We start from the raw sequence: 23,118 nt of genomic DNA on the forward strand, positions 1-23,118 counted from the left end.
TACGTTGTTCAGATTGTTCACACAAGAACCAGAGTTTGAGACATGCATCATCTGAACAGAACAATGCCAGAACAGGGAGAAAACAGGCCTCTTTGCCCATGAAGACAAGGCCATAGAGGTGGCCTTAAGTAAAACATAAAGGGAGAAGGACAAAATATATTCACTGTAATATGTACTTTGTCCATAAGAGTAATTTCATCTTTTCTGGCCCCCATCTCTCTTCTCTTCTTGGTTTTATTTTCAACAGACGCACAACCATTCAGCATTTCAAGTTAGCTTTGATCCTTAATTAGATTAATTTTTTATTATGACAAAGACATTTTTTAAAAAAAAAATTATGAAGAGGCTGCAAGGCTACATCCCTGGCCCTCCCTAAATCATGACTCCTTCCAGTGTCTTGCCACCCATATCTTAGTATGGATATATCAGTTTGAGAACCTCAAACACATCCATCTCTATGCACACAAGCTTCTATGGGTAGACAGATACCATGATCTCAAGCATGCATGCTATGTACATTGTCTTCCATGTGTTTGACATTTGCATGAGATATGGAATCAACACCACTGAGGGCTGCCACAATTCTTTATGTGAGCAATATAAATGGGATCTGCACAATTTCCACTTTTGTTAGATCTTTCACTATCCCAAGTCCTCAACCGCTCTCAGTGCTTGGTAAGCTCAGCACACTATGTTGACATATTTTTACAAAATGCCATTTCCTTTTAATTTAGACACACATATCTGTACATATACCGGGAATCTCTATCATATATTTTAGCTTGCTCTAGTTTACTTCTGAATTGATAGGTTTTTGAATGTAATATTGAGAGAATGAGAGGATGACTGCTAAAGATCTAGCATTTCAAACTTCCAAAACCAGAAGGCTCTGTCTACCTCTACTACCTGTCTGACAAAGTTATGCCAAGTGTCATTTCTTCATCAAAATGCTGCAGTTAAGGCAAAAACTTACAGTGCTCTTGCATACTGTAATTAAAGACCAAGAAACCTTTTAGTCTAGATACTGCCAAACCTACTGTACTATGAAGTCCCTGCATAATGGGAGAGGGAACAAAGTGAATATGTTTATGATGACACTAGTGAACCACAAGAAGAGCTCTTGAGAATGCATCTGCTGGATGATGCAATACTGACATAAATACCTTCTCAAAGAGCTTTAAAAAATAAAAACACTAAACAGTATACCATATACATTAATAAATAAACATTACTAACAGTAAACTAAGACAAGCAGTACTGCTATTCAAATATCAAAAAACCAAAAAACAAACAAACAAACAAACAAGGACACTAAACTATAAAACAAATTGTAAAATATAAGATATTAATGAAAGTACCTGGTTTCACATAAGTCAGAATAGACTTTGTTAGTATGATAAGGCCTATTCTCACTATACAAATATAGTGCCATATACTATTAACATCCAATGGAATACTGGGGGTTATAGTTTATTGAAGCACTAGAGGACCTGTCTCACTGAACATACTGAATGCCTTCCCTACATGGACAATCCCAGATTGCACAGGATGGAATCATGTCAATTAAACTGGAATATAGCTCTGCAATTGTTTAGTACGAATGGGCACCTAGACAGACAGACATAACCTCATGATAGATTATGGAGCTGTACAATTTGGCCACACTGGCTGGCATTCTATTGGTTAGTCCCAGCTAGAGTAGATCTACCCAATTAATTGGTGAATGATGAGTCAGCATTTAAGTATACTGTACAATTTATATTGCAGAAATAATGCAGTTTGACACCGCTTTAACTGCCATGGCTCAATGTTATAGAATTCTGCAATGTATAGTTTTAGCCTTCTTTGTCAAGAGCACAGGTGCCACAACAAATGACAAATTCCCAGGATTCCATCGCATTGATCCATGGCAGTTACAGCGGGATCAAACATAGTAATTACAGCAGTATTGTTTCTACAGATGCAACCCAAGTCTCTATCTGAAGAAATTAAAATCATGAACTGTGTGCCCATGGAAGCATACCTCCTGTCTTCGCATCAGGTATTCCTCATATAGTGGTAACTATTTTTTTGAACCTCCTCTTTCATTTCCCTTCACAACAGTGGGTACAGTGCACCCTCCCCTTACATGAGGATCTGTTCCAGATCCCTCCGAGTAAGGGGAAATCAGCGTAAGAACCTCATTAGTTCTTCTGGCGTATGCTGAAAGCCGCGTATGGCGAGCCTGCGTAAAATGTGGGTGCACTGTACAAGAACCTGGCACTGAGTCAAGTGAAATTTATGGATCAGAAACATAATTCAAGCCTAGATTATATAATAGTGCAGTCTTTTCTCTTCCTGTCTCCAGATGCTTCCACTACCACTTTGTTTACCTTCTATTTTTCAAGTTGCTCTTCTAGAATCTTACTATTCCAGACCTGGCTACTGACAGTCTCTTGGCCTTCTGTGTCTTGCAAATTGCTGCTTTAGTTGAAGTCAGTTTTTCTCTCCCAGGCCAGGTGTAGGTAGACTGGACAGAGAAGCATTTTGCAAGAGTCATAGCAAAATGCTCTTTGGACATCTTCCAGAGCACTTTATAGCTGCAGCCACTCAGGGTTCTGGCCTCTTAAACCAAATGGAAATGAGCCAGAGGATAAGGTTTAGATGTTACAACACTCAAAGCTAGGTTTTCTCCAGGCAACAATCACAGCTAGATTATCTTCAGGTGCTTTCTACAGCATCTAGTGTCCCCTGCCACATTTTGTAGCTAGAGACATGACCTGCCTACAAAGTATCATACCGGCAGTGGGAACAATCACATTGACTTGACTAAGTGTTGTTGTGAAGAATTATTGAGCTAATGTAGGGAAAATGATTAGCATGCAAAAACAACAAAAAACAAAACACTAAAATAATGAATATTATAAGTAATTATGTCATATAAAAATAGTACTGATCAATGTTAAATAATTGTTTCTCCAGAACTCTTTCCTCTGAGAAAGAAACCGAGTTTTGTTTCCAAAGGCAGACTTTAAGAACACATGGCTCTGAACACATGTAAAAGGCCTCCCACTTCTGACACAGCCGCCTTTAATTCCATTTTGGGAGAAAGGCCAGATATAAATCCCATAAATAAATAAAGCTACTTTCTTTTCAAAAAGACAATTAACACTACAACCCCACCCATGCCTACTTGAAAGCAAATAGCATAAGGGGCTTATTTCTGGGTAAACAAAAGGGAATCTTTACTCTCATCCTCTTCCCCAGGTAAAAGTAGTTAGAAAACATATAAAAGGCTGTCACCCAGTTATAAAACACAAAAAGGGCAGAATTGTTACTCTCATCTTCTCACTATATGTATGTGTGTTATTGTCCCAGTCAGCTGCTATATTTATATTTGAATATTTTAAAAAGGGAATTAAGGATTCTGTAACTTGGTCTTCCGTAGCCCGACCCAAAACAACCCAAAACAAATGTTTGGAACAAACTTCATGGCTTAATTTGTTAATTTAATTGAAATGTTTTCTGTAGCCTGTACTACCACATTGAGTCATGGGTGATATTGAGTTAGTAGATCACTAGGTAGAAAACAATAACAACCAGATTTCAGAATCTTATTTATCCTTTTCCCAATTTCATGCCAATACATTTTAAATTTATTACAACCCACTTTTGAAATAAACAAATCTATTTTTGAGAACAAAATTACCCTGATATCAGGGTCCTCGGTATCCATGCCAATCTTAAAGTTCCCAGGTCTCATCATCTTGGATCTATGGCACACAAGTGTACACACACATTCTCTTTTATTACAGATGTCAATCATAATCTAGATGAATGAATTTGCACCAGTTTAGCCATTATAAGAGAAGTTTACTAAACAATGTCATAGTGGCACCTTTTGAAAAACAGGAGCTAAAAATGAAAAAACTACTAACAAAATTTCACCATTAAGTTTATCAGGCATAACTTATGTTCTAGAAGTAATCTCCACTGAATTCAGTTGTGTTTACATCCAACTATACAACTTCAATTTGTTAAAGATGTTATTCTCAAAAAAAGAGATCTTCAGCTAGCTGAAATGAAAGTTCTCACTTTTAATTAAAAATACAAACAAACCTTGCAGTGATGCATCACCCATATAAACTACTGGCATGAGCCTTATCAAAGAAAATGAAAGAAATGTCCAGGACCACTGTTTAAGGACCGCTGTCCTGGGGTCAGAGATGGGATGTCCAGAAGACTGGAGTGTTCTGCAACAGGATTTTATGTATTCCCATTTCTAATATCTGACTTATGTCTATTTATCATCTGATGCACAGACCGTCCTGTTTGCCTATCGTAGAGTGCTGAAGGGCATTACTACAAGAAAGCCTTATCATCTCATTTACTTTACAGAGAAAGGGGGAGAGCTATCTACTACCTCATCCTTCCAGAAAATGGCACTAATGCTTCTGCTGTGAAAGTCTTGTGCCAGAGATCATGATCCTGTTTGAGAGTATTGATTTACCAAAGGAGGAAAAATTGGTCATGGAGGCTGGGGAAGAGGAAAAGAAACTGAAGGTACTGAGATTATGGTGCAGATGATGGCAGAAGGCATCCCTGTCAGGAACTGAAGCTGTTTTGATGACTCTCAAGCTGTTCAGGAGCCAGCAGGGGCAGCTATATCTCTTGATGGGGGCAGCTTTTGTCCTACCCTTCTATCACCACTATAACTTAAATATTAGCTTCCACCAATATACATGACTGATACCAATATAAGTCTCCAACAGGATTCTAGCCAGACTGTGGTGGATCACTGCACTACTGATGTTGTTAAGGCTGGCTAGGATTTCCAAAGTAAATTAACAAGCCAATTAGTGCTCACATGGGCATTTGGCTCTTTGGAACTGTTTGGTCTCAGGTTCATATTATATTTGTATCATTTTTTAAAGCCTGAAAGGAGATTCCAAAGAAATGTAAGAGGTTATATAAGTCACACTGAAATATGTTTCATTTTTAGATGTACTAAATGATTTTCTGCTCCAGGTGACATTGACAATCTTGAGAAGAACTCTTGATTTGGCAAATGGCCATGTTATTTAATGAACTGAGAAATGTGAAAAATAGCATGAGGTGTGATATGAATTAGAGAAATGAAGTGTATGTTGCAACTAGGTCATCCACACACCCAGTTATACCTAAAATGTCACATCTGAACTTTAGGTACATCTGTGGTGGGGACTGTCTGAAACACTGACTTTTGATTTACCTCTATTGTAGCCTGGCATAATATGTTTTAAAAAGGAATGGGAAGAGGAGTAGTAGTAGTGAGTGTGCTAGTATTTACTCATAGTAATATACTTAGTCAGAATTAAACCTCAAAATATTCATTTCAATTTAAAAATCTGTTTATTTACAATTAAGTGTCCCAACTATGTAAAGAAATAAGTTATATTATGTAGATATGCAATGTACACAGGCACCTTGATACAGCGATCCAAGGATGCATTTTATCTACAGTACTATACACTCGAAAGGCAGAAAAAAAAGTCAGGCATATCTCTGAGTACTTCTTATTCAAAAGCTATACATAGTTCTGATAAGTATGCAGCAAACAAAGCACAGGATGAGATCAGTTTCCAGCTTTTTGTTCTTTATGGATTTTTGTAGTTTATTACTGTAATTGAGTTCTCAAAACAGAAACAACCAGACTATCAATCAGCAGGAAACACTGGCAATGAAATCATTACAAAATATTCATCTGCAACATATTTAATATTTTATATTAAAATAAAAATCTGTTGCTTTAGCATGCAGTCAAAATAAATGAAAGCATGAATTGTTCACATTAGAGACAAACTAGTATTTTCATGCATACCTAAAGAAGCACCTCATCTGTCGAGTGATATTTTATTTAAGTGTGGGGTTTGCAAAGAGATGGGAATATGTTTTTAGACTGTAAGTGGAAGAATGATGATGTAATGATGCTAAAGAGCCAGAAATAGCTCAGAGTAACTTCACTGACAAGAAACGTCTTATCCCCCTTCAAAGTTGGGTAAGGTGAATGGATTTAACATCAGTGTGAACATGGACTAGTAGTCCCAAACTGATTAGCTTCTCCAAGCTAATCCAATACCTTTTGGTGCCTGTGGCAAAGAACATGTATATATAGAAGACAACCAGTTGGGCAACTTCAACATTATGATATAACAGTGTTCTCTAATGCACCTGAAGACATTTGGCTAGCTTACAGAACAGGCTGCATGGAACACATAGCTCTTCCAACACTTCATCACTGCTCAATCAAAATGCTGCAATGCAGGAGCGATGGCATCAATGTGCATTCAATGAGTAGTGAGCAACACATGCAGAGTAGAATATCTGAAGTGTGTTGTCTGAGGCTGCATGTTTACTCAGGAGTCTTTCCTAAGAACACCATGCTGGGAAAAGGCAAATAGGTCAAACATCTAGGTAGTGCAGGCTGGTAACAAACAAGCATGACTATCACCAGAATATAATCAGATCAACCAGGGGATGACTAGGGGCATCACATCATTTGCCACCCAAATGACTGTCTAGATGTTACTCTCCAACAGCAGCACAAGGCCGTGTTTAGGAGGGAGGACTATTTTGGACTGCTGTGGATCTTGGGAAAAGAGCAGAAAAGAACAAGCCCATCCTGAGTCAAGATTCTAAAGACTTCTTATCTCTACTTGATAGCCTTATTACAACTCTTCCATTCTTCAGGTAACATAAATCTACTTCTTCATGTACCCCTCAACATAGTGTTGTTGTTTTTTTAAAGGTGCACCATTCCTACCTATGGCAGATGTTGAAACTGTCTTCTTTATTATTTATTCTGAATTTTCAGCATTGCCTTTTAGGAAGTTTGTACAGTGGTCCCTCCTCATTCTCTGGGGTCAGGGGTGAAGGATCCCCGTGAATGTGGAAAAGCTGCATATAAAAAAACCTATTCTTTTTTACCTCTCTAGGAATCTCCAGGTCCTCCAGAGCAAGTCCATGGTCAACACCTGCCAGAAGCTGATCACAGACTCATGCTAGAGAACCTACCAATGCCTACAGGAGTGTTTTCTCTAGGAACCTCTGGGGTATCCAACACAACTCTATGGTCAACTTCTAGCAGAGTTTCACTGGAGGACCTAGAGATTTCTAGAGAGAACATATTAATCAAAACCACAAATAATCAAACCTGCAAAAGTCAAAGCTGCAAATGTAGAGGGCCAACTGTAACTGCTTTTGTGCCAGGGTTGTTGAAATATCTTGTTCTCTAACACTTTCAGTGTGATTTGGGAACTCTTTGTTATGGTCAGCACCCAAATAAAACAAATAAATGATTTTTCTTCCACAGGTGGGGAACAGTAGAATCTGAGTGCAGAAAATAAAGCCTTTTTGCTCCATTTTCCTCTTTCCTAATTGCAATCACTTCCATGACACCCACGGAAATTCACTAGACATCACAGGCAGCTCAGGCCTAAACAATTTCACTCCTAAAAGAAATACAGTGTTTGGGGAAGAAATATGTTCTTGAAAGTGACAGAGAATCAGAAGAAACAAAAACAAATTAAGAGACAATGTTATTGAAAAGGACAGTGTTTTGCTACTGGGCCTGCTGGATGAATGACACTACAGTACGTAGCGCCACTTTTAAGGGAGATCTATAACTGCTCATGCAGATTTGGATATGCACACATTCATCATAGTACTGGGACTGGAACTGCAACAACATAAAAACCTTGTATGGTTGGAGGAAGAGAAGAACTGAAAAGAAAGTGCACTGTCATATGTGTGTAAGAGGTACCCACAAAAACAACACACCCCTCAACGCCCTCCATTGTATATTCAGTGGTGCCTGGTATTTCTTGGTGTTAGTTTTAGATTTTTCTGGGTTCTGATCAAACTGCTACAGAAACCCGCCCATTCATGGATATGTGAAGATGTACCAAATTTGGTATCCTTCAGGTATCATTTGGATGCAGGAAGGTAGGAGAGGCTTAAATAATCCCAACAGCCACTCTGTGGACCTGTGCACAGGTTACTACCTCCCAAATACACTTCTACAGAGCTTCAAACAAAATGGCAGAACAGGCCAAAGGAGGGGGGGGGGCCTCCCATGACATGAGCCAATGGAATTAGACTGAGTGCCCAAACCCACTTATTTACTGCAAAGTGCTGCACCTCTCTGGCTTTCTAGTAATGAACTCTGGCAAACTCTGTGCTGCGGTGATGGTGCATGTGCCCACAAAGAGTGCTCTGAGTGCCACATCTGGCACATGTGCCATAGCTTTGCCACCACTGGTCTAGGTTATCTTGCTCTTCTTCTGCAACTGCAATGGAACAATCCCCTTCCTTTACCTATCCTGCCTGGGTGTGAAAGATACAACTGGCAAAATAGAAAAGAATGACCCATTTTCAATCACAATCCATTTCAAGTAAAAAAAATGCAAATTCCCTGATTCCCCATACTACTTTGAAAACATTCCCACTGAAGTCAGTATACCTTTATTTATTTATTTATTTATTTATTTATTTATTTACTTATTTATTTTAGCATTACCTATCACTCATTCAGTTCTGTCTTAACAGACAACTGAGTCTGACAATTATGGACACCCTTCCTGTGTCAGAAATAGCACAAGGTTTAGAAACAGTTACCCCTCCCTGCCACATGCCATTAAAGACCATTTACACATAAAAGCATAGAAGATGCCTGCCCTGTTCTTCGTTTTTTTAAAAATCTTTAACTCTTTAAAAATAATAATTAAAAAACCTTTTTCGAAAAACCCCAAACACCCAGATTCCTACTTATAATTAGTGCTCATGTGTTTAGTCACTGCATTTCAATAATTCAAAATGAATAATTTCAAAGGCAGAAGGGAACTAAGCCATTTTTTTCTGAAGTGTTTTAATATACACATTTCCCCTCTCTGTTTTTGGCAATGTTTGCTTCTAGCACTGCTGCAAATGTACATATTTAATTAAAATGAACCTTGAGGAGTTTCTTACAAATAATACACTGCAATAACCACACACACAAATTCAAAAGGAAGTATATCTAAGGTGTAGTACCAGATTTAACCAATACAGGAAATTCTCTCCCCTTCATTAACAGTTTCAGATCGATCATTTTAACAAGGTATGTAAAGCAATGTAAAAATAACCAGGCCCATATTCCCTAGTACAATGAGATATATTACTCATATTTCTTTTATCAGAAACAACTTGTCTTTACAGCCATTTCTGAGTTTCTTCAGGAGAAAAGCAGAATTTAAAAATAAATAAATAAATAAATAAATAAATAAATGCACGCACTCCTGGTAGAGATCAAGATTATTACCATAATTCAGACAAGTTTTTGGAATACAAATTATGCAGCTACGTACAAATCAGACCTCAATCCTCTGCAGCCATACATACCACAACCCAGCCATAAGGATAAAAATAAGTATTCATACATTCAAAAGAATATTATTTGTGTTTATCAAACCATCTTTAAATGCCTTCTGCTTGCTAACAGAAAGCATCTGAGATGCAAAAATTCAGATACCATAGTTGTTTGATATATTTCTTTAGGTACAATGATCTACTAAGAGGAATGTAACTAGGCAAGCAGCCCCCCCCCCCAATTTAAACTGACTACCCAAACCTTTATAGAGGTTTTTCCTTGAGCAAGTTCAGACACCACAGCCCTCTTTTTTCATTTTCAAACCCTCCTTACATAACCGACTGCACAAACACCCTCAAGAAGACACACCATCAAGATGGAATCTCATGTTTCTGTATTGCAGCAGTCAAGATAAGAACTGTATTTGGAGCAGAATGGGTCCAATCCACTGACTAGACTCATGAACTGTATTCAGTCTATGCAAAGTTCACTCTCAATTTGCAATATAATAATAATAATATAATATGATTTATTTATATTCTGCCTTTTCCGTGCAGAATCAAATATTGACCAAAAGGCCCTAGAAAGGTGAACCCAGACACGCCAAGAGCAGAACAGCTGTCCCAGATTTCCAAGGCATTCAGTTATATAGGCTTTTGAGAGTTTACCACAAACCTCCCACTTTTTTTTTTTCAAGTGAACAATGGAGATTCAGGACTGTCACCTAAAGCTTTTAGGGGACAAAAAGCATAGCATGGAGCCTTATACATTTTATAAAGGCTTTAGCCTATCTTCTAAGCAAGGAAAAATATCCTTCGATGGCTCACAATTGCAAATAACCAGTCACCCACTACATTCCTTGCACAGGGCTGATAGAAAGTAGATGGTGTATCACAGTAGGCCTTCATTCCTACTACATATCTATAGAACAAACTGAGTCTTCTGAGATTATCATTCTGTCTTACAGAGAGAGTTGCAAGTCACCGATTATGTTACGTATATTATCCTTCCAAACAAGAAATCCCTATAATCGTTTGTCTTCTGCAAAGAACTAGAACTGCACCATGGTGCATGACGTCAGGTGCATTGTATCTCTGTATGATGTACTAAGGCCATCCATGGGGTCGAAAAGTTGCACATCCCCAGGCGCTTTCCAAGAGAAACCGTCCACCAGTCTTCTAGAAGTGTTTGTAAATACCCCTCAACTGCAGTTCGTAAAAGTTAATAGCTGGCAGGTTAATAACACGCCTGTCAATCTTTTTGTCCCTAATGAAATGTAGGAAGCTACTGCAAAGTTTCCTGGGCAGAGAGTAAGAACTGCTGAGTTTGCCCACGCCTCTTCTTCGCCAAATGTGAAACAATACATTTAAAGCATACTTTGAAAGGGCATTTAAATACTGAACATTTGAAGCATACTTTGAAAGGGCAAGATGAGCACTAGACTGGTGGTGAAATACACACCTCAATTCTTTCCTTGCACCCTCTTTCCCAATTTTTTGTAAAGATGCTTTACTCTGCTTCTAAAGCAGGTCCCTTTGGGAGAGATTTCTCCCCCCCCCCCCCCCCAATTCCCAGCAAAAGCTCCCTGCCACTGACTGTCTCGTCTGCTGCACCGACTTGCTTCATCAACAGTAGAGGCCAGGTTAGAAGCAATCGATGCGAGCACATTACACTCCAGAAAGAAAGGAAGGAAGGGAGAAAGGAAGAAGAAGGAAAAAAAAAGGGGGGGGAGAGACAGGAAGGAATGAAGGAAGGAAGGAAGGGGGGGAATGGATTGAAGGAGAGGCATCTTTCCTTTCAGCCATTAATTATGCATCAGCCAAACATCAAGAAAGCCCTTTCGTAGACAGGGAGGCAAGGCAAAGCAGCCCCCCCCCCACCTCCGTTTAAATTCGTAGCAAGAGAGAGGGGGGGGCACAGGCCCGAGAAGGAGAGGATGATTCATCGGAAACCTACACGGGCTAAAGCTTCCTTTAAAGCAGAAGGAAGAGAAGGAGACCGGGAAGGGGAAGGGAGGGAAGGAAAGAAGAAAGAAGGGAAGGAGCCCCCCCCCCTCTCTCTCTTCCAGTGGGTTGGATCTATATTTTTCACACAGGAGGCTCATCTCACCACCATCCACAGAAGGCTATGGGGGGGGAGGCGTCTAGTTCTCACCAGCTCCTTTGCTTTCCCTCCCCACCCCCATCCTGGCCTACACACACACACACACACACACACACATCTACCACCTTGCAATAATACACTAATTGGAACAGTGAAATCTCCCATATGTGTGCGCGCGCGTGTGTGTATGACTTCACTGCACTAATGGGTGTATCATTGCTAGGCAATAATATGGTGTGTGTGTGTGTGTGTGTGTGTGTGTGTGTATATTCACTCCTCTAATGGGTGTACTACTGCAAGGTTATACACAAACACACACACACACACACACACACTCATGTGAGGCTTCACTGCTCTAATAAGTATATTGTTGCACTGTGATATTATATATATATATATATATATATATATATATATGAATGAGACTGCACTCCTCTGATGAGTGTATTACTGCAAGGTAATATTTTTATATATATATATATATATATATGCGCGCACACACACACACGAGGCTTCACTGCTCTAATAAGTGTATTATTGCAAGGCTGTAATAGGAGACTGCACTACTCTAAGGAGTGTATTGTTGCAAGGCAATATTATCTATGCCAGAGACCACTGCTCTAATGAGTGTATTATTGCAAGATGATAATATAATAGATAGATATCATATGAGACTTCACTGATCTGACGAGTGCCCTGATTACAAGGTAATAATCATATGCTGGATGAGAATGACATCGATGGAGGGATGGAGAGGAGCTCGCACTGCCGGACGGAGGGTGTTTCTTGCAGGCAAGGCGAAGGGCTGCCGCCGCCTCCTCCTCCTCCTCCGCTGCCCTACATAACGGAGCGAGGAGGCGAATGAAGAAGGGGGAAAGGGGGGTGGGGATGGACGAGGAGACGAAGGGAGAAAGGCAGGCGGCAGGAATAGCCCCCTTGCCTTGCTCCGGAATGAAATCGTTTTGTAATAAATAAACAACACCTCCTTTCTACTCCCTTTCGGGATGCTCCATCCAAAGACAAAAGGAAACAAGCACACACCCGATTCAATAGGAATGGGGCGGATGGGTGGGTGGGGAGGGGAAAGCCAGGCGACCTTTGCAATGCGGGCCCTTCCTCCTCCTCCTCCTCCTCCTCCTAGAAGCAAGGCAAGAAGAAAGGCAAAGGCAAAGCACCCCCCCGGGCATGGCCTCCTCCTCCTCCTCCTCCTTTTCCCTGGTGCTGCTGGCAATGGCCGGACTCACCCAGCGCCGTGGCCCCCGCTTGCTGTTTCCCGAGCATATACCACTCAACAAAAGGCAAATCCTCCAAAGCGGGTGGAAAGAAGGAAAGGAGGAAGGCGGGGAAAAGGCAGGCGGCTCCGTCGGCCCGCGGCTCCCGGCTTCAGGGCAAGGTCCTGACCTTGCCCAAATGCAGCATCTTGTCCTCGTCGCCGTCGTCCTCTTCCTCCTCCTTCCTCCTGATGCTGCTGCCTTTCAAGGCGAAAGGATGAGGACCACTGCTGCTGAGGTCGGCCCCCGCCTGGGTCTGGCTGGTTTACTGGCCCCCCACCGCCCCACCCCACCCCCCCGGCAATCTCTCAATCCCAATCTCAATCCCTCTCGCGGTGCAGATCGCCGCTGGAGAAGATCCTCTGACAGATGCTGCTGCTGCTGCTGCTGCTGCTGCTTCGCCTCCTCCTCCTCCTCCTCCTCCCTTCGCGCAAGCGGAGTGATGCTGATGCTGCTGCTCCTAAGGCCGGGTTGGGGCGAGCGAGGCGGGAAAGGAGGAAGCAACAAGGCGGCTGCGCTCTCTCCTCTCCTCTCTGCTGCCACCTGAGGCCTGGGAAGAAGAAGAAGGAGGAGGGAGGGATGGATGGCTGTGAGGAGATGCAGGGCGCAAAGGGGTCCAGGTCCCAAAGTCAAATGAAGGAAGCAAAGAGGACACAGACTCTTTATTTTTACCCCGCCTGTCAGAAGACAATCGAGGCGGCTTACAATAAAAAAGTCCATACCATACAACAATATCCCAAATGTGTGTGTGTGTGTGTGTGTGTGTGTGTGTGTAGGACGCGACCAAAGAAAGGCTGAAAAGACTAATATAAATAGAAAATCTAGAAGTGTCAATCCGTGCTTCTGAGTTTGGGTCCGGAGGTCCTAAGAAGCGCCAAGCACCGCAAAATGGAGGGAGTCCGGGGAAAAACGGAGGGCAGCATGGCCAAATATGAAGCTTGGGGGGAAAACAATAACTGCAAATGCAAATCCGGAGCCTGCTCTTTCTTTCTTTCTTTCTTTCTTTCTTTCTTTCTTTCTTTCCGAATAAACTTGAGCCCTGGACTCTGGAGTCCAGAGTCCGAATCCCCGCCGTAGCGAGTCACACACTCTCAGCCTCAGGCAACAAATCCCTCGGAAGAATGTGGCCCAGAAAACCCCCCTGATAGGGTCGCCTTATCAGGGTCCCCATAAGTCGGGAAGGGCTTGAAGGCACGCAACAAGAAGCACACTGTTTGGTCTTCTTCCCTGCCACTTCGCCCCATCGTCCTTCAGAGACTCGAGACCCGAAGAAGTGCCGAAGAAGCTCCGGTTGTGGCTGAGAAATGGAGGGAAAAGAAGAAGGGAGAGAGGAGGAGAGCCAGCAGAAGAAGGGCTGCTGTGGCGACCCTTAATCCTAGGTCAGGCAGGCGCCTTAGGAAAGCTGCGGTGGCGGTCAATGCCTTGGACTTCGCCCCGGCCGGGCTCTGGGCTCCTCCTGGCTGGACTCTGGGGGTCTCTCTCAGGCGGGAAAAACGACACGGGGGCCATGGACTCTCCTCCGTGGCTGCGATTGTGTTTTCCTCCCTGTGAGGGGAAAACTCTGAAAGAGCCGCCCTCTTCGCTTCCCTTCTCCTTCCCACATTCTCTGGAAGCCCCATTCCTGAAAATGGCTCCTGACAGGAGGAAAAGGGCACCTCAGGAGGATGTTAACTCTTTGGGTTGCACCCAGGAGACACTTAGGGTTGTGTGTAAACTCACAACTAACTTCTTTGTTGTGCTTTCCAAGTCGTTCCCGACTGGTTATGGCCACCCTATCATGGGGTTTTCTGGGCAAGTCTCCTCAGAGGGGGTTTGCCAGGGCCATCCTCTGAGGCTGAGAGAGTGTCACTTGCCCAAGGTGGCCACACCGATGTTGGCGAAACGCCAGGTATAAACTCCTGGAGAACATGCCTGAAAAACACACACACACACAAATAACTATGGACGCTGGCCACGAAAGCCTTCAACTTCACAAACCTGTGTTTTGTTGTGTTTAAAGGCCGCCTTTCTCCCACAAAAGGAACCCAAGGCAGCTCACAATACAAAAGCATATTAAAACATTAAAAAAAACACCCCTAACAACAACCTAATTAAACCATTACAGAGTTAAAATGGCTTCAAGTCGTTTCTAACTTGTGGAGACCCTGAGGCGAATTTTGCACTATAGGGTTTTCTGGGCAAGGTTTGTTCAGAGGAAGTTTGCCATTGCTGTCCTCTGAGGCTGAGAGAGTGTGACCTGCCCAAGGTCATCCAGTGGGTTGATGTGGCCAAACCAGGATTCGAACCCTGGACTCCAGAGTCCTAGTCCGACGCAAATTTCTCCAGAGAAATGCCCCTGTTTCATTTCCTCCAGTGGATTTACATTGAAAGGCTAACAGCACCTTTGGTTCACTAGAGATCCAAAGGTGCTGTTACATTTTCAGTGTAAATCTTCATGCCCAGTCCAAAAACCCTATCTAAAATTTAAACCCTAATATATGAAAACTGTTTTTCCAGGACATGGTTTGTTCAGTTATAATGCAGAAATAATTACTTTTATGCCCCAAACCTCATTCTACCTTTTTTTAAAAAAAGGCCTAAATGATTTCATACTAAACCAAACTATATTTTTATGAACTACTTGATGTAAATATTGGCTGGTAAAAGCAGACCTCAGAGAAACTCACTACTGCCACCTTTTGCTTGGTGATTTTTCAAGCTCGAAAAAGCATTTTTTAGTTTTATGCTTCGTTTGTTTTGGGGAAACTCCTCCTTTATCCCATCTATTCAGAAATAAACTGTGCTCAATACAACATTCCAAGAAGGATTACATGGACCAATGGCTGTGACCATACACTTACATGGGACTAAATCCTATTATTCAGGAAGGTTGGGTTGAGGGGGGAAAAACATGAAGTCATACATTCTCTCAGCCCCAGAAAAACCCATGATAGTCCCCCGTAAGTCAGAAATGATGGCAACATTATTATGTTGATTTATTTTAAGGAAGGAGGGGACAGTGGGATTTATTTTATTATATTGTATATCGATTTTATTGGAGAGGTGGGGTAGAAATACATTTTATTTAACAAGATTGAGGTCCATGAAACAAATGCCTCACAAAAGGCATCACTTCTCTCAGCATCACCCCATCTTGCTTTGGATGCATAATTTGAAAGTGTTTTTTTTATTTGTCTCATCTGGATTTGTTTCCCTGGAATATAATTTGGACTGGAACGTTAACCCTATTCACCATCACCATCACCACAATGCAGATGGTTTCTGATCTCATTAGCAAATTATGATGGCTATCCTGCCCTAGTCAAACATAAGATGTAGCAGCTGACGTTTCAATCCTGTATCCACTTGCTTGAAGTTAAGAGTCACTTCCTTCTGACTGGACATGCTTTAAGGTTGGGCATTGTAAGAACTAGATTGCAAGGAAACATTTTATATTATATTTTGCTACAATCTTTCACAGCTGTAGTTTTCTATGGGACCATTTATTATACAGTGGGGCCTTCCCTTATGCAGGGGATCTGTTCTGGAACCCCCCCCCCCCCAGCGAAAGGGAAACAACATGTATGCTTGAGCCCTATTAAAAACAATGGGGTTCATGCATGTGGCACGACGCATGAGGCCTTCATTCCTACTGGCTGCGTCTTCAGTGTAAGCTGAAAGCCGCATATGCCCATGTATAGTGTGAGTGCACTGTAACACCTTTCTTCAAGACTTGATGTTATTGTCCTTTGTTTATCCACCAAAAAAAATCCTGTTCTAGTGGGAGAAGGTACCTTCCATAGTGGGGTGGTGAACCCATACTGGGGCGGCTTGCTTCTAGCTTTAAAAGAGGTATCCAAGGTGTTGAACACTGGCACATCAGATAGCCCTTTTAAAGTTCTGACTAAAACCCAGAGTGGATTTATTGCCCCAGCTGCCACTGCTCTGTCCAGATGGAGCCCAATTGGTGCAGTGGTTAAATGATGCAGCCACTCACTCACAAACTGCAAGGCTGTGAATTTGATACCAACCAGGGACTCTGGGTCAACTCAGCTTGGCATCCTTCCGTAGATTGCTAAAATGAGTGTTTTTGTTCCAGCTTGTTGGAGGCAATTAGCTTACACGTTATAAACTGCTTAGTACATTGATAAGCAGTATAGTAATGTACTTGCTACTGCTATCATTGTAAGTATTTTTGTCTTCATTTCATTGTACCAGAGTAGATATATAAATACACAGATTTTTTATACAAGGATTCAAGCAAACACGGCTTGAAAATATTCTTTAAAAGTATAAATTCCAAATAGCAAACCTTGATTTTCCATTTTATATAAAGGACACCATTTTGCTCTGCCATTATATTTAATGGGACTTGGGCATACATGGATTTTGTTATACACGGGGGGTTCTGGAACCAAACCCCAGTGTATAACAAGGTCCCACTGTAACACTATATAACAGCTCTTACCATTATGGGAAGTACTGATGGTAAGATTTGGGACTCTGTAAGATGCGGCTAATGTAGAATGGTGGTGTAAAAGGTCATGGGATCTGGTGTCAGTATAGCTGGGCAAGTGTGAATCCTTACTCAGCCATGGAAGCACACCAGCTGTCCTTGGGCAAGTCATACTCTCTAAACCTCAGAGGAACACAAAGGCAAGCCCTCTGTGAACAAATCTTGCCAAGAAAACTCTGTAATAGGGTCACCGTAAGTCAGACATGACTTGAAGACACACAACAATAACCTAGTAGGGCAATAAGCTCTGAACCTTATATGGAAGGGAAGCGCCCAAATCCCTTGGATAAATGGGATTTAAATCTGGAAATGTCCCGCAAAAGTGGGATTGTTTTCAGACAATGTCATGCTAATTGAGCATTAACCTGACATTAACACATGCAGAAAGTTAGCAAAATTGGCTGCTTTTTTACTTTCGAGATTTTCCCAAAAGTAAAAAGTGGTTGATTTTGTCCACTTTCTGCACAGGTTAATGTTGGGTTAATGCTCAATTAGTCCGATGTTATCTGAAAAAAATCCTGCTTTTCTGGGATATTCCTAGGATCGAAACCTCATTTATTGAAGGGATTTGGGCACTTTGCCTTCCGTGTGATAAGGTCCTATGTCATAATTGTTTATAATAATTTATAGGAAAGATCTGTCAAGTGTAATTCTCATATTTTCCCATTAACACCTCTACATGTTGACAAAGTGCCAAAAAATTAAACTTTTCAACAAAGAGAGCTCTGTGTACACACACAAAATATTTCTGAACCCTTTCTACCTTCAGCTTTAGAAATCCTCCTCTGATTTCACAACTGATCATTCAAAATGTATGAAGATTAATAAATCAAAACATATACTGCACTAAAATATATTCAGATGTTACCATTTACCAATACAGAAATATCTCTAGTTATTGTCATTATGATATTAAATAAAATTATTGAGTTATTGAGTTAAACCCAAGAACAATTTTGCCTTGTTTCTCCATATGCAATTCAGGACTTCAGATTTTTATTTTTATAGTCAGTTCCTCCAATATATTTAAAGCCATCACTATGACCATTAGCAGCTCTTGAAGAATGAAAAAGAATGGGAAGTAAATATTAGGAATAAAATGACAGTCTTACAATGGAAGTAAAGAAAGAACTTGCATTCTTCCAATGAATGAAATTATGTTAAAGGCAAAGTGAGTACTTTGCAAAAATGATCTCAGTTTCAGGTAATTAATATTTCATTAGCTGTCTTCTAGGACCAACATTTAAAAGTGCAGTGAGGGGGAGGGGGATAAGCTGCTATACAGAAAGATATGAAACAGTTTTAAATAATTAAGATCTAGTTTTATATTTCAAACAATTAAATACTTCTGCATTGGATATTAGAGGCATCGGATGTCAACTGAAAATTAGATTCCCTTTTAGGATTATTAACCTTGCTCCAATGAGCTAGTGATAGTAACTGTTAAAGACCAGAGTCAAAACATAAACGTGGACAACTTATTTAATGAGAAATGATAGAAACATGAACACTCAGAAATAAGATACAAGACCAGTATATACATGGAAACGTATGCATTGATGACACTCAGCTCCTCTTCTCCTTGTCGGAGTCAGCTGGGGTTGTGCAGGGCCTGGGTCACTGCCTGCATGCTGTAATGAGATGGTTGGGGAGCCAAGAAACTGAAGCTGAACCCTGATGAAGCTGGAATATCTATGGATTAGTGCTTCTTGAGTCCACGATTTGAGTAAGCAACCTGCCATGGATGGAGTTGCTCTTCCCTAAGGTAGAGTCTTGGAAGTCCTCTTACATGATGCTGGCATCATTCTGGCACTGAATCAAAACATGGGCTTTTATTAAAGCCTTTCAGACCTAATTGATTTTATCCAAATATACGCATAAGGATACCATGGACAGCCAAAAAGACAAACAAATGGATCCTAGAGCAGATGGAGCCAGAAGTCTCCCTGGAATCCAGGATGAAAATACTGAGGCTGTCGTACTTTGGCCACATCATGAGAAGGCACGACTGACTGGAAAAACAATAATGCTAGGAAAGGTGGAGGGAAGTAAAAAGAGAGGAAGGCTGCATGCTGGATGGATGTACTCTATTAAGGAGGTTACAGGTATGAGTTTGCAGGAACTGAGCAGAACAGTGGAGGACAGGGAGTCTTGCAGATGTCTCATCCATAGGGTGACCATGGGTCAAGATTGATGCAACAGCAGTTAACAACAAGTACACATACAGTTTAAATTGTTTTAAACTTTTATTTTTAATTGTCTTGTTTTAAAAAAAATAAATAAAAAATAAAACTTTTATTTTTATACCTCTTTTCCTACAGATCAAAGCGGTTCACGGTCATTAAAACTCAATGACCCATGTCATAGTACAATATATCATACAAATCCAAAAATACAATCAAAGTTTAAAAACATATAACAACAATCGGGCATCAGATAACAAGCTATTCCAATAGGGGCTAATTTCTCTACAGCGAGTCAGGAGGGTATGCTACCCAGAAGAGATAAGTTTTCAATGCCTTCTTAAAGGCTTCCAATGTCGAACTGAGCCAAATCTCTTCTGGGAGCGCGTTCCAATGGGTTGGAGCTATTGCTGAATTAGCTCTTTGGTATGTTGCTGCCAATCTCACCTTTGGCCATTCAAGAACATATTTCCCCGTTGTTCTGAAGGTGCGGGGCGGATTATGTAGGGAGAGGCGCTCCCTCAAGTAACTCAGGCCCAAGCCATGTAGGGCTTTATAGGTAATGACCAACACTTTGTATTGTGCCCGGAAGCTAATTGGCAGCCAGTGTAAGGATTTTAGTACAGGTGTTATATGGTCTGCTCTTGACGTTCCCGCGACCAATCTGGCCGCAGCATTTTGAACTAGTTGAAGTTTCCGGACTTGGTACAAAGGTAGCCCCATGTAGAGTGCATTACAGAAATCCAAGCGAGAGGTTACCAGTGCATGTACTAGTGTTTCAAGGTCCTTTTGTTCCAGATAGAGGCGCAGTTGGCGTATCAGCCAAAGCTGGCACCAAGCACTCCTGGCCATCACATCCACTTGAGATGATAACTGTATAGATGAGTCCAAGAGTACTCCCAAACTGCGAACTTTGTCCTTTAGGGGGAGTGTAACCCCGTCCAGGACTGGGTGGCAAATTTCCCTGTTTGGACTAGGGGCACCTATCACGAGTACCTCTGTTTTCTCTGGATTCAGCTTGAATTTGTTTTCCCTCATCCAGCCCATTACAGACTCCAGGCAGGCATTCAGAGGAGAGATGCCCTCCTTAGTCACTGTATCAGCCGGAGACATGGAGAGATAGATCTGGGTGTCATCAGCATATTGATAACACCTTGCTCCATGCTTCCGGATGATCTCTCCCAGCGGCTTCATGTAAATGTTAAATAGCATGGGGGACAGAACGGTGCCCTGAGGGACGCCAGATGTCAGCTCTCTTTTACGAGAGCAGCTGTCCCCCAGCTTCACCATCTGGAACCTTCTTGAGAGGTAGGATCGGAACCACTGGAGCGCAGTGCCCCCGAAACCTAATTCCCTCAGGCGTTCCAGAAGGAACCTGCTAATGCCAGTTTAATTTATTTAAACATAACTTTAATAAATAATAATAAATAAAATAAAAAATTTATTTTTATACCGCCCTTCCCATGATCAGGGCGGTGAACAGCATAATACCAATACAATACAATAAAAACAGTGAAAATAACAACAATAGACATTAAAATTACATTAAAACCTATTTCTGGCCAGCCGACCACTGCTGCCAGAGGAGGAAAGCTAACCAGGACCAGCGTCTGGGAATGCTGATAAAAATAAGAAGGTTTTGAGCTCCTTCTTAAACTGGGCCAGGGAGGTGGCCGAGAGGAGCTCTATGGGCAGCATATTCCAGAGGGTTGGGGCCGAGATGGAAAAGCTCCTCCTTGAGGTGGAGGCTAACCTTGCCCCTGGGACCCTCAATAGCTGCTGCCCAGATGTTCTGAGTGTGCGGGGCGGATTGTATGGAGAGAGGCGGTCCTTGAGGTAACCTGGGCCCAAGCCATTTAGGGCTTTATAGGTAATGACCAACACCTTGTATTGCGCCCGGAAGCGTATAGGCAACCTATTCTATTTAATTTATAAATTAGTAAATAAACTGATTTATTGCATGCCACTCTGTCAACCTATGATACAGGGCAGGATATAAGTATTTTAATAAAATAAAATCAAGTAATAAAATGTGAATTGAAACAACAGGAAATTAAGGGACCACACAGTACAAGATGGCCATAGCTCACATGCTACTTCTACTAACATGGAATAGGACCGCCTACATATTAAACTTTATTGCTTTCCCCACTTTGTTTTTTTTAATTAAAAGATTGAAGATCAATCGATCTTTATTTTTTATAGACAATCATCAGTGTTTAAGGAAAAATGAAATTGAAGGATGGCTAAGTACCAACTTTCTGAAGCCAAGGAAGAAAGTTTATGGAAATTTAATGGAGGTAGAAACTGAGACAAAGGTTGAAAAATAAAGTAGTTAAATGTGAACCTCAAAAGCAAATGAACAAAAAATCAGATTACACAAGAAATCTATTGTGTTTAACACCCCTTCCATACCACACACACAGAGACACACACACTCTCATAAACCCATTCACAAGCAGATAGCAATAGCAATAGCAATAGCAAGTACATTTCTATACCTCTTGTTAGTGAACTAGCAATCCCTAAGTGGCTTGCAATCTGTAAACCAATTGCCTCCAACAAGCTGGGTACTCCTTTTACCGATCTAAAAGGATGGAAGGCCAAATGGACCTTGAAGCCCTCCTCTAGGATAGAACTTACAATGTTATGGCTGCAATACCAGGGCTACTAGCCTTGCATCAAGCATTGAAGGTGAGCTTGGGGAAAAAAAAAATTCCAGCACCAATATTTGAAAGAGAAGGAGCACTTTGAAAGTAAGAAAACCATCTTCATCTAGAAGAACAGACTATAAAAATCCACTGCTGCTCAGCAAAGTTCCCAACAGTGAAAATCTATGGAAAAAAAAATATTTCTGGGAATATTTGTGAGAATTCTTGCAAGAATTAAAGTGAGAAAAAGAGGAAGAAGAGTGCATCTACTTTTTCAAGCCACTGTCAGCTCTTGTCTTCCTGCTTTCTGAATGGTATCCTTTCTTTCCCATAAACCATTATCTCACTAAAATAAAGTTCTGCACTAATATATGATGCCTGCCTAGCAGTGACTTGCAAGACAATTTTTATTGCTTGCGTAGTTGATCAGGGTACAGGGGAACACTCCAGGCTCATGGAAGCAATACACATACCATATTCTTATAGTGTTCTATTGTTCCATGGTTTGGCCACATCCTTGGCAATGTAACTATATCATCTCACTTCTCCAATTCCAGGTACTAGAACATTATGCCTTGTAGGAAAAGCAAGTTTGCTTCTGAACCAAAGTTTTACTCCCATTACCATGGGTTAACTCTGTCTTCTACTGTCAATGCATGAATTCCTTCTGAAGAGAGAATGATTGCCAAACTATGTTTACAGTGAAGTCCAGTGCAAAGTTGAAAACAAATAGATTTAACATTAGAGCTCTTAATTCTGCATTGGACCAGAATGTAAATTTGTAATGTGGCCATACATTCAGCATCATTTTTAAAAACCTACACAATGGGGTCATAATAGTAGCCTACTTTGAAAGGCTAAGTTAATAAGCATGACATATTTTGTAAACTCAAGACTCTGTATAAATTCTGATTACTATAATGACCTACCTCAGCACTTAGAAATGTCACTGTAGATGACACAGAATCATACAGTGACGTAGACAACACAGAGAGCAATTCTAATCAGAAGTGTCCTACTGATTTACATAAACTTACTCCCAAGTAAATGC

At 41.2% G+C, this 23,118-nt stretch overlaps 1 protein-coding gene across 8 annotated transcripts in view; it reads right to left on the reverse strand.

Annotated features, from left to right (window-relative positions):
• Positions 1-12,915, reverse strand: part of CTNND2 (catenin delta 2) — a 662,387-nt gene extending 649,472 nt beyond the window's left edge. For all 8 annotated transcript variants that reach the window (XM_089516458.1, XM_089516456.1, XM_089516452.1 and 5 more), the window contains exon 1: positions 12,712-12,915. In XM_089516458.1, coding sequence (XP_089372584.1) covers positions 12,712-12,748 — 37 coding nt within the window. In that variant the 5' untranslated portion in view covers positions 12,749-12,915. The remainder of the gene's footprint in view (positions 1-12,711) is intronic.
• Between the last annotated feature and the right edge of the window lie 10,203 nt (positions 12,916-23,118).

This window comes from Sceloporus occidentalis, unplaced genomic scaffold, assembly GCF_023333645.1.
Source record: "Sceloporus occidentalis isolate IW3139 unplaced genomic scaffold, rSceOcc1.0.p SCAF_3, whole genome shotgun sequence".
NCBI lineage: Eukaryota > Metazoa > Chordata > Lepidosauria > Squamata > Phrynosomatidae > Sceloporus > Sceloporus occidentalis.